Source organism: Carettochelys insculpta, chromosome 4, assembly GCF_033958435.1.
Source record: "Carettochelys insculpta isolate YL-2023 chromosome 4, ASM3395843v1, whole genome shotgun sequence".
NCBI classification, from domain to species: Eukaryota; Metazoa; Chordata; order Testudines; family Carettochelyidae; genus Carettochelys; species Carettochelys insculpta.
Window position 1 is genome coordinate 4,696,486 of NC_134140.1, and position 13,005 is coordinate 4,709,490.

Below are 13,005 nucleotides of genomic sequence, written 5' to 3' on the forward strand. Positions count from 1 at the left end.
GACCATCCAAAAGAGGTAGTGGTCCATGCAGCTGAGAAAGCACACAAGGGAGAGGCAGAAAATAAGACACCATAACAAACCACACATCACCATTAGGTTCCACATCCTAAAGCTTCCTCATATGGATATGTCCAGGTCAGCAGAGTACATCCAAGATGACAGACAGTCAAGCAGGATTACTAATCCCATCAATAGTTCTTGTTCATATCTTTTCAAACAGAAACTAAATATATTAATTGTACATACACGAAGAGCTAAGTAATTGTGTGCGCCAATCACTTTTACCCTTGCTCTCCTGTCCCTATAATCTCCATTTCTTTGTTACCTCCGAGTGTTATGACTTTCAAAAGTAGACTTGGGGCCTGATTACACTACAGTGATGGTGTCCAGCACACTAGCCACGTGTGGCTATTTGGCTTGCTGAGTGTGGCTGGTTGGCTTGAACAATCAATATACTTTCAGAATAACATGGCTAGTTTGCTATAGCAGTACCACTACAGCAGGGGTGGAGAACCCCTGGCCCGTGGTCCGATCCAAACTGTGGCTTGTCTGGATCCAGACCACGAGGCTCAGGGATTCCTTCCATAAAGTCTGACCTGTGGCAGGTGGAGGGTGCAAAGCTTCGAGCCTTGCAGTCCAGATAATGCAAGCCGAGGTCCAGGTCCGGATAGTGGGCTCTGCCGGGGGCTGGGAAATTGGAAGTGACTCCAGACTCCAGGCTCTGCTACCAGTCGCTGCTGTTCTCCCAGCCAGGAGCAGGGAAGGGGAACAGCAGCAGCTGCCTGCCTGGAGGCTTCCTACTGCTCCTCTGAGGGAATAGAATCCCAGCCAATTAGAGCAGCAAAGGGTGGTGCCTGGGAGCAGGTGGGAAGGGACGCAGACCCACGTGTATCCAGGGATGCCGCAAAGGTAACTGCACCCCCATCACCCAGACTCCCCAGTCCTAGACAGCTGCTGCACCCCCTTCCAACCAGACCCCCCACTGCCACCCTCTTCTTCCACCCTGACTCCACACCCACACCCTGCTCCTGCCCCCTTCTCCCTCCCACACTTCCTCTCACACAGACCCACACCCCCAGCCCACTCCTGCACCCCTTCCCACCGAGACCATTCGCTCCCAGACAGATCACTTTTGCTTCTTACTTGTGCCCCTAGACTGATTTGTCTACAGGTCAGTGGCCCCCCACTTGAAAAAGTTTCCCCCCCTACACTACAGTTCTGCACTATGCCTTCAGAACTGGTTGGACACCACGGCACTACAGGGTTTACAGCTATGTAGCTAAGGCTTCATTGCTATACCACTAACACCTACTATAACTGAAAGGTTTCGCTACTCATTGTAGTAACTGCCTCCCTGAGCAACAGTGGCTAGGTTGAAAGAAGAGTGCTTCTGTTGCCCACAGCAGGCCTCCAGCAGGGGGTTAAGTCAGCACACAACCATGGAGTTTTCACACCCTAGTACCATTCTGGCCAAAGTTTGAAGTGTAGTCCAGGTTAAAAAGCAAACTGCTCATACAAAAACTCTCTCTTGCTATGTGTTTGTACAGCACTCAGCATAATGAGGCTCCAATAATACACCAACAGTAGTAAACAGCTGAAAAAGCATCACCAGTTCACAATATACAATCACTACCAAACCAGTCAAAGATTTCCCATGTATTTAAATGCAAGAGCAAGCAACTGTTCTTCTCAGATTTTTAGCGATGACTCTTAGTGGTCCTTGCAGCGAAGGCCAGTGGTCCACAGATGAAATGTTTTGATAATGAAGGGATATGGGATCAGAGGAAGGAGGAGTGGAGCTGATCCACAAGAGAAGCTCTCTCTTAAAAAGCAGTCCACAAATTATTTGAAAGCTCTGTATTTGCTTTAAAATATTAAAGCCCAGATATACACAACAGACGAGCTACTGCTCTAGAACAACTTCAGATTCCTGATCATGACATTATGTTAAGATTTAAACTGTTTTTGCAAAGCATTTTCAGACAATCATGCACAAATTCTACAGAATATCTGTTTTAAGAAGATCACACACATCGTTGTGGAAGTGTTCAAAACCTCCCTTTTCTTGTGCAGGATGTTAACCTAGGATTGACTTAATATGAGGAAAAGAACAGACTGTTCCCTCAACACACAGCTCCAACTCTAAAAATGATGAAATAACACACCCAGCCTTTTGAACTCCTTTCAGACTCGGTCCACTGTCTGCTTTTGCACGTACAAAATATTTGAAACAAATGACTATAGCAAATTTAAAACACTGACCAACGCTCTTCATTGTTTTCTGCTGCACTGGAACAATACACTTATTGCTTTCCTAGCAGTCATTAGGTTCCCCAGATAGTTTATTGCATAACTTTCTCTACCACTTGTCAAAAAAAAGACGTGGGCCATTACAGTTTTGCTCATGAACCCTACCGGAATTAGGGCAGATTAGCAAGAGACACCCCAGAGACTGATGTCTGTACTACCTCATACTGCTTACAAACTTGCCACTCTGACAATACTTAGTTAAATACACAAGCAAAGCTCAGCACGTATACTTTGTGATGGAATGCCACATACTGGTAGGAAAAAGAAATGAACTATCACTGAAAATCATGCCTGAATGCAAAGATGAAGAGTGTTTTAGACTCTGAAGTAACTAACAATACCACAACCGATACACATCTGATAGTTGAGGTTTGGAATCTCTCTTTATAAGCACTTGCTTTACTCTCCTAGTAATCTTGTGTTTCTGGGGGTTGAAAAGCAGCAGAGATTGTTTGTGAGCTTGCAAAGAAAGGAACCTAAAGCCCCCTCAAAAATAAAATGGAACCATTCCACTATGCTATCAACAACTCACTCATCCCCTTTCTCTATATTCACAAAAACAAAGTGGATCCATGTTTAGCCTGAAATTTTCCTTTCTTCAAACAGTGAAGAGCACAAATCTTAACACTAGGTCTTTGGCCCACTTGTGCATGGGAGGGGCAGGCAAAGCCATCAGTCCCTGCCCACAGCCCAAACACCTCTGTTTGAAGCATCTCACGACTGGGGGGGTAGCTTCTGCGATTCAAGATTCTAGACAGCTTAATTTTTGTAACAAATTCTTAGCTCTGAAACTGGAATACGTTGACATAGGTGGCACCTAAGGAATGCTTTGCTTTTTGTTTTTTGTCCCACGCTCGGCCAGAATGGGCTTTATCTGTGGATATTGCTAAGTGTAGATAGAAAGTTTTCATGTAAGTATGAATACCTTTTCTGCATGTCAACAAGAAGAGAGCCACTAACCTTTTACTCTGACATTGATGGGAACTGCTTTATGAGATCTTTCAAGAGGGAGCCTATTCATTTGATTTCTTCTTTATTTACACCTTCTATTTAGGCACTATAGCGGTGCAGTGCACAATATTCAGCAAATACTTAAGCTGCCATCCGACATCTTTCTGCATACAGTGGATAGGTTCCCTCGCCCCAGAATGAAGTTTACTAGTCTTAAAGACAAAGCTTCAATTGCTAATAGAGGTATACCACTCCTACATCTGCAACATCTGTCATCTAATCCCAGTGGATATCGATCCTTTGAGGCTTTTTACCCCATGTTGTGGGTAGTACACAATGACTCAGGCTGCAGATTGCTCCATTTCCTTTTGTAGTCTAGGTCTACTTTTGCTGCCCTATGAACGCATCTAGACCAAGCCATATTTTAACCTAGCAATAAAGTCAGGACCTATTCCAAGCACCATCTGATCTGTATGAACCGTGCAATACTAGAGCTCACTGGATAGTCCTTCAAACTCAGACGTTCTTCCCAATGAAGTTCTGATAACAAGCAAGACCACTCTGATTGACTTGAAGAGACATCTCCCACAAAATATTAACATTTTTGGTGTGTTTAAATATTGATCGAGACAAAAAACACCAAGAGACACTGGATCAAAGTCAGATGATTGCAAGTCCTCCAGGAGGTACTATTAATGTCCAGCTCTCCAGATTAATCTCTTTTTTCCGATTGCCTGCTCCAAGAATGCTAAACAGAGCCCACAGATTAATTTGGAGCATTCCCATAGCCAAGCATGCTAAGTAGAAGCAGAATAACCCTTTGGACCAACCAGTGCAGCATCTGGATTCCCTTTTGCTGGATCATCTCTGACAGTCAGGTAATGGGCACTGGTCCAAATCTGGAGTTCAGTTTTTGCCACCTTGCTGTCGTCCTTGGATGTAAAGTCATTCATGGACAGATTTCCATGACCAAGCTCTAAAACTCTAGCATAAAGACTCCATAATCCTTGGTCTAACCTGCATCTGCTCAGCCGGTCTTCCCTAATTCATTGGCATGCTGCGATTGCATCCCTCCTCCCTTTCCAGCCAGCAGGTGCTCTGAATAGCTCCTCTCCTTCCCAGTGAGGACAGGAAACAACTTCAATCTGGGAAAAGCGAGGTCACTGTGAACCCTCTTGGAGAGGGTGTGTGAGGTCTTTGCTCCCTTGAAAGAGATTAACAGAGCTCTACTGTGTTTTCTTAAGGTAGGTAACAGGAACACCAACGTCCACTAGGAGGCATCTGATTGCTCAAGGTAGGCTCCTGTGCACCACCTTCCCTCTTTGCCAAGGGGGCTCTGCTTAGACCGAAGACCCCATGTGGGTGAGGAGTCCGAATGATCCTGGGAAGCAGAAAAGGTACACCCTGAACAAAACGAGTGAAGAACATTCAATCTAGGCCAGACTAAGAAGTTCACTGAGGCACTGCACTAGGAGACAGCTGCATGGAACATTTCTGAGGAATAAATCTCCACGACAAAATGTCCTGGCCACTAGGCCTGTTTACCAGTACAGGGAGAGCCCCACCAAGGAAAAGTTCATGGGCAAAAACATCTCCGCTTCACTGTGAAGACAGATCAATAGCTGGGGGTGAGTCCTGAAGTATCTCTCTGTGCTTCTCCAAGTTGAATCAGTGTCTGACGGCTCAACTTCTTCTCAAAGATAGTTGGAGCAGGTCCTGGATTGGCTTTTGTGGTGAACCACGGCGATTGCTGTAAAAGGTTTCAGGGCCTTTAGTCTATCTAACCTTACCCTACCATCCCCTGAGTGCGAAAGTGTTGCCTGACACCTCTCCCAGCTTCTTTGCCGGAAGTGCTCTGCTTTTCCCTGGGAGAGATAAGCCTAAAACAGTCCCTCTGGGGAAACAGTGATGTGTTGCAGGAGATGCTGAGCTCTGCTATGCACTCCACAGGCTGAAGCAAGAAGTGTGACAAGAGAACATTTTCTTTTAACCCTATTTCCTTGGTTGCCAGCCTGCCACAGTTCCTTCTATTAAAAGCCGCAAGGTGAGGCGTGCACACCACGATTCATCGGGAAATGGTGGCTTCAAATGTTACAATCCAAAATTGTTTACTCACTCTGAGGGCCTTCAGCCCTAAAACCAACCAACTAATTTGACCTGAATTTGGTAAATCCAATCCTGAATATTGGATACCCCATGCTCTGACTGCCTGTGATATAGAGACAAGAAAAAGTAGGGGGCTCTTCAAGAGTAGAAGGCAGGCAAGCTTTCAATAACTAACATGTGTGACTGTCTCCAAAGCTGCAAGCAGGATGAAGATCCCATATTCAGACCCCACTGAAAAACATGGTGTTAATATTTTACTCATGTACGGTTCCCTGCAACATTTAATAGTTGCCCTTCACTGTGCTCGCTTACAGATGAACACAGTGTTATTTGCACTAATAAACTATTGTTTCCTTTCCAAGCAGCTTTTTTCCTTCAAGTGGAAGAAATCTGATTAAGATCATTAAAAATACTTCCTCTGTCTACTCCTAAGGAACTGCTCTCTCCAATGAGTTAGGGAGGAAACAACAAACAGGAGCTGCATTTTAGATCCAGGCTTTATGACTATGAGCAGAATGAATAAACTTTACTTCTCCACTTGCTTCTGACAAGGTGCCTAGCTCCTGTCATCCTCATTAATGCTCCTTCTGGGCACGCTTCTCTTCCACTACTGATTTCATCACCAAGGACAGCAACTGCTCATTTTCCTTCTGAAACTTGTTTCTGCAAAGGCATTAGTCCTGTTGCCAATTTAAACCAACCACCTTCCAAAAGGTATCATTAAACTAGGAGTGAAATCTTATTTACTGAGAATCCAGAAATGAAAGATCTCTTTAGTCATCCATCATTCAGCCAATGCAAAATGGTTCCCTCCTGTAGGTTTACTAGTGTTCTGCCAGTCTAATATTTATTGTGCCAAGAAATGGAGCTGCCACCACTTCCTCGGAGAGACTATTCAACTTTATAGTAAATAGAACTGTCAAGAAGTTTCTCTTAAGTTCAAACAATACTTTCTTTTTCCTTCATTTCATCCCTTTTGCCTGACATACACCAACTTTGCTTTCCTAAATAATTCCTCCTCCTCCTCGGTATTCACAACTTGCAGATTTTTATAGGCTTCTCAGGTCTGGTGCCCATTGTAGTTTATTATTCCCAAATTTTTCAGTAGCAACAACCACTTTCTACAGGACACTGGCATTCATACTTCCCCTATATAAAACTATGGTACGCTCACATCTCGAGTACTGCGTGCAGATGTGGTCTCCTCACCTCAAAAAAAGATATATTGGCATTAGAAAAGGGCAACTAAGATGATTAGGGGTTTGGAACGCGTCCCATATGGGGAGAGGCTAGAGAGACTGGGACTTTTCAGTTTGGAAAAGAGGCGATTGAGGGGCGATATGATAGAGGTATATAAAATCATGAATGGTGTGGGGAAAGTGAATATAGAAAAATTATTTACCTTTTCCCATAATACAAGAACTAGGGGACACCAAATGAAATTGATGGGTAGTAGGTTCAAAACTAATAAAAGGAAATTTTTCTTCACACAGAGCACAGTCAACCTGTGGAACTCCTTGCCGGAGGAGGCTGTGAAGGCCAGGACTCTATTAGGGTTTAAAAAAGAGCTTGATAAATTTTTGCAGGTTAGGTCCATAAATGGCTATTAGCCAGGGGTAAAGCATGGTGCTCTAGCCTTCAGTAAAAGGGCAGGAGATGGATGGCAGGAGATAAATCACTTGATCATTGTCTTCTGTTCTTCTCTGGGGCACCTGGTATTGGCCGCTGTCGGCAGACAGGATACTGGGCTGGATGGACCTTTGGTCTGACCCAGTATGGCCATTCTTATGTTCATTTTATTCTGCAGCAAACTGGATATTCCCTGGCAGCATGGAATGCGGACAACTCTGCAAGAACACAGAGATTTGGGGAAATCAACTATTATGAGTACAGTAAACCATTGAGTTATGCAGGAGTTGGGTTCCTGCAACCCCAGAGTAACTCGAATTTTTGCACCACGAGTAGGTCAGTTTCCTGGGTCCCCTAAGCAGCAAGGAGCTGGATACCAAGCAGCAGCCTGGTTCCAGTCTCCCCGTGGCTTACGGGACCCGGGAAACTGACCAGCTCATGGCTGAGCAGAGTCCCAGGTCCCACAAGCACCAAACCAGGAACCAGCCTAAAGAGGCTTCTCCCTGTCAGACAGCCACGCGGCTGGGGGAAGGGAGGGAGAAGACTCCAGCCAATTTCCAGCCCCAGGGCTGCAGGTCTCCCCACCCCTCAGCTGGGGACCCTGCAGCTGGCTCTGTGGGGTCTCACCACCACTCTGTATTCCCCCCCAACCCCTCTAGCATGTAAGTGAGATGTGTGCATGCTGAATGTACATTTCCATTAATGTACATTCACAGGTTTGTATTTCTTTCTTAAAAATATACCTTGCCTATTCCTTCTCCCTATATTTAACTTCTGACCAATTGCTAATTTGCTGTGGGATCAAGTATTGGTGCAACACACACACTCATACACACACAAAAATAAAAAATAAGGAGCCTTGTAGGAGATTTGAAGACCAGTGTCATACCCCACCTTCTCAGTACTTTGAAGGGGCTGAGGCTCTGTTCTTCCACATGGTTGCTGGCATTTAAAGAGTTTCAGGAGAGTAGATAGAAGGGGCTGCCTGTAGATATGTTTTCTTATATTTATACAGAAAAGTGAGTAGGCCCAAAAAGTTCCAAAAAGCAAGCTTCAGATGGTCAAGCCAGTGAGACCAGTAGAAATATAAGTAAACATATTTTGGTCCTTTCTGATTTATACAAGTTTCTGAAGTTAGTGTGTTACTGTTTTGGAAAATGCTATCCATATTGATAGATATTGGTATGGTAGTCATGCGGATGCTAATTAAGATTGTGTTTAATGTTAACTGAGAAAAAGTATTCAATTTTGATAGTAGAAATATACACATAGTAAAATACAGGTGCACTGTTCATTAATTAAAGGGCATTATAAAAAAAGGTAGCAGGCTAATTTTAGATTAGACACGCCCATCCACCATTAAGGTCCCTCAGAGAAAGGATAATACCCATTCTCCTCACTTAGGGATAGATCACCCCTAAATGCACCATTTCACCTTGGAATGTGAATGCCAGTGTAGGGTTAGTTTGCAATGCCTGCTTGCTTATCTATGTATTTAATAGTAAATAAAAATTTTAATTTTATCGCTTATCGTGTTATGCACACTTCTCCACTAAATTATCTGTAATCACCCTGGAAGCTCAAATCTTAAGGAATTGAGTTTGCTTTTATTTCTTATTTTCAATTACTAAATAGGAATATGCAAATTGAATGTTCCAAAGAGGGATAGGATAGATAAAGATGATTATGGGGAGAAGGAACTAAGTTTGAGAGAAAGGAGGTGGGGACTCTGGAGAGGGGAAGCAACAGCAGGTAAAGAAATTGTGTGTTTCAAGAGCAAGGGTCAGAGAGATTGTATATTATGCACAAATATATTTTACGTTCTCTACTGGCAATAGTTATTAAACTTCAGTGGAGCTATGCCAGCAGAGAATGTGACCCCTAGTAGGTAGAAAAAAAAGCAGTAAGATTCCAACACATAGCAGAATTTTCAATATGGCTCAAGTTTTTAATGAGACAGGATCTTTATAATCGGTTATTGAAGCCTCTGACACAGGAAATGTGTGCTCTCTGTCAGCCAATATATACATCAGAGCACAATTCCACAAACGCAGCCAAAATATCTGCTTAATGGACTCTTTTCCTTCTTTCAAATTAAGGGCCCATGAAAGACATTAGATTATTACTCCTAATAAGCGGAAGGCCTGGAAGAACCATCTCTAGTACAGAAAAACGTAGTTCACTATGATCTTATTTAATGTTTGTCCTCTCCACTGAGATTGCCAAAACTGGGATGTGGTCCACAGTTCACTATGAGGCCATACTGTGAACCAACACATGACTAAGGAGGAGTATAAATATATTGCTGGAGAATGCAGAGTAGTAATGAGGAAGGCAAAAGCAAAACTGGAACTGCAGCTAGCAAGGGATGTGAAGGTAAAAAGAAGGGTGTTTAGAGACATGTTAATACGAGGGTGGATCAAGGAAGGTGTGGGGCCATTACTGGAGGAGGGAGGTAACCTGGTGATGGATGATATGGGAAAAGCTGAAGTACTCAACACTTTTTTTGCCTCTGTCTTCACAGACAAGGTCAGCTCCTCGACTATGGCACTAGGCAATGCAGTATGGGACAGAGCTAGGCAGCCCTCAGTGGGGAAAGAACAGGTTAAGGACTATTAAGTAAAGCTAGACATACACAGATCCATGGGTCTGGACCTAATGCATCCAAGAGTACTGACGGAATTGACAAATGTCACTGCAGAGACTTTGGCCATTATCTTTGAAAACTTATGGAGATTGGAAGAGGCCCCTGATGACTGGAAAAAGGCAAATGTAGTGCCCATCTTTAAAAAAGGAAAGAAAGGCACTCCAGAGAACTATAGATCACTCAGCTTTACCTCAGTTCCTGGAAAAAAAATTTTGAGAAGCACTTCATTAAGCAAAATTTTGAGGAGTAAGGTGACTCTGAAGTTGCCCCAGCACTTCCAAGTACTGGTGAGTGCGCCGCAGCTAGATGCACGCTGGTACTTCGAAGTTTAAAACTTCGGAGTTGCTGTGGGGGGTAATTGGCTTAATGAAGTGCTGTCTATGCATAGTAGCACTTCATTAGTAAACTCCCAACATGCTAATTACCATCCTTCCCTCAAAGGAAGGTGGTAGTGTAGACACAGCCCTAGAGAAGTTATTATTTCCCTCTACTAGGCACCGGTGAGGCCACTACTGGAGTACTGCGTCCAGTTCTGGGCCCCCCAGGATAGAAGAGATGTGGATGCATTGGTGTGGGTCCAGTGGAGGACAAAAAAACTGATTGGGGGGCTGGAGCACACAACCTATGAGGAGAGGCAGAGTGATCTGGGCTTATTTAGTTTTCAGAAGAGAAGAGTGAGGTGCGATTTGATAGCAGCTTTCAATTTCCTGAAGCGGGGGAGGGGGTTCTAAAGAGAATAGAGAGAGGTTGTTCTTAGTAGTGAGTAATGGGAGAACAAGGAGCAACAGTCACAGGTTGCAGTGGGGGAGGTCTAGGCTGGACAGTAGGAAAAGCTATTTCACCAGGAGGGTGGTGAAGCACTGGAATGTGTTGCCCAGAGAGGTGGTGGAATCTCCATCCCTAGAGGTTTTTAAGTCCCAGCTTGACAAATTCCTGGCTGGGATGATTTAGTTACAGTTGACCCTGCTTTAGGCAAGGGGCTGGACTCTATGACCTCCTGAGGTCCCTTCCAGCTCTAATATTCTATTATTCCATACATTCCACTAATCATTATTCCCATGATCAGAACCAACGTGGGACAAATATGAGCTAACAAACTGGGTGAAATGTCACATTAACAATCCTCTGTGCCATCCGATTTCCTGGTTTTGATATTATGCAAAGTACCTCTTCATCATCATCCTCATCTTCAACATCCAGGATCCCTGAATCTTGTTCCGACATGGGGCTAGTGTTCTTCACCTCCAGATCTGAACTTGCACCGATATCTTTCTTATATTTCTTTCCACCACCTATCCTGGGATGCTGAGATACAATATTATCCAGGTTTCTTTGCTGCTGGGCCTAGGGGAAAAAAAAAACAAAACAGATTTTGAAGTTACGGGTGACTTTCCAAGATGTATTCGTTTTGCTCAAAAGATATAATCCTTCAGAAATGCTACAAATAGGAGACAAAAAACACAAAACAAAACAAAAACGTGAACACTAGATGGATCTGATCATTGTTTTACATTTTCTAATTTACGTATTCCAAATAAGCAGAAGACTTATTTCAAAAACTTTCATGGGATTATGCAATAATGCAAACAATATCATGACCCTTCACAAATCACAATTCCAAACCCATCATGCTGACATACTGTTCTATTTATAATACCGATGTAGAGATATTAGACCACAGGCCATGTGGTGATTGTCACAGGATAAATTAAAAGGACTGACTTAACTATTGGATATGTTCCTCTATTCAACCCATGTCAACATAAAGCCCTCCACATCTGGACCCCAGAGATTCCTGAAAGCATTTTTGTGGTACCGGAGGAGAATGTAATTGTGCTCTCTTAACTTACATGATCTGTAAAGGTACTCAACTGAAATTCTCTCAGTGAGATAATAACCAGGATTCAGGACTGGAATGGATGATCTGGTGGAGATCCCTTCTGAGGAAAGTTGCTACAACCGTTTGTTTCTTGGGAAGGACGTTATGCAGAAAAGCACAAATTGCTAATATGAAACTTGGAACGGATTTTCTTGTTATTGGTGAGCATAATCTCTGAGGCTGCCTCTACACTATGAGATAAATTCAAATTTATTAATATTGATTTTGTAATTCTGGAATTTATAAGTTCAAATTTGACCATCTTTACCTCCCCACATGCTCCTCACTAAGTTGACTTATTGCTGCCATACTCAACTGGCAAACATCAACTGCTGTAGTAGTGCACTGTGGGAACTTATCCCAGAGTTCCCTCATCCCTGTCGCATTCTGGATACGCTCGCTGGTCTTTGAGATCATCTTCCCTCATTGCATTTTCTTCATTCCCCTACCCCGGTAAGCAAACATCCATTTTTCCCAGTGGAAGGAAGGAAAAGTAGGGCATCCACAAAGATGGCAAAAAAGTCTGCAGAAATGTTTTCCTTCTGTTGCTGAATTCTCAATGTCCCCCCTCCTGCGATTGCATCTGATCCCTGACAATAATACAGGAACCTTGAAAAGCTTTAACAAAAAGAAGATAGGGAAGTTTTTCAAAAAAAGAGAGGAGAGTCTTCAGCTTTCCGGTGCACCATAAGGCTTCTGTGCAAGAGCTGTGTTCTCAGCTGGCTAGCCACTGAGTGTCTCCTCTCCCATGATCGCATCTGATTGCTGAAAATAATACAGGGACCCGGACTGTATTCTCAAAGTTAGAAGAAAGAGGTTAGAAAAGTCTAGGAAGAAAGATTACTGACTTCCTTCTTCATTACATAGACATTGCGAACATGGGTGATGACAGTGAAATATCCCTGACAAGCTTGGAGAAAGAGAAGATAGGAAAGTTTTTGAAAGAAGTTGCCAAGGGGAGAGTCTTTGACTTTCCGGTGCACTCGAAGGCTTCTGTGCAATGGCTGTGAAAATAATACAGGGACCCAGACTGTATTCTCAAAGTTAGAAGAAAGAGGATAGAGAAGTCTAAGGGAAAAAAATGGACTTTCCCCTTCACTACACGGACATCGCCAACACAGGCGACGGCAGTAAAATGTCATACACTGAACTTATAACAGAAACAGGAATCTCAACTTGGCCCCCTCCCTCCCATGTTTCTGAGGGGGTCAAAGCATGAAGACAGATAGGAGATGTTAGCAAAAAGACTTTATGGCAGCAGGTATCTGCAATGGACAGCACGCTCCCGAAAGTATTTTTGGTGGGGGGTGGGGTGAGGGGGTGATGTGGTCTGTGGCTGCAGAGCCACTTGGAGTGTTGAAGTAGCTGAAGTCATTCCCCCCACCCCCGACTATCTTAGTCACTGGGGGAGACTTCCCCCCCGTCCAGCAATAGCAACCCCACGATTATCTTACTGACCCAGCTGCAAACCCCAGTCATCCCA

The 13,005-nt window shown here is 43.7% G+C and overlaps 1 protein-coding gene across 5 annotated transcripts in view; it reads right to left on the bottom strand.

Annotated features, from left to right (window-relative positions):
• EXOC6B (exocyst complex component 6B) overlaps positions 1 to 13,005 on the bottom strand; it is a 458,226-nt gene that overhangs the window by 232,544 nt on the left and 212,677 nt on the right. For all 5 annotated transcript variants that reach the window (XM_074992199.1, XM_074992198.1, XM_074992200.1 and 2 more), the window contains exon 7: positions 10,811 to 10,987. In XM_074992199.1, coding sequence (XP_074848300.1) covers positions 10,811 to 10,987 — 177 coding nt within the window. The remainder of the gene's footprint in view (positions 1 to 10,810; positions 10,988 to 13,005) is intronic.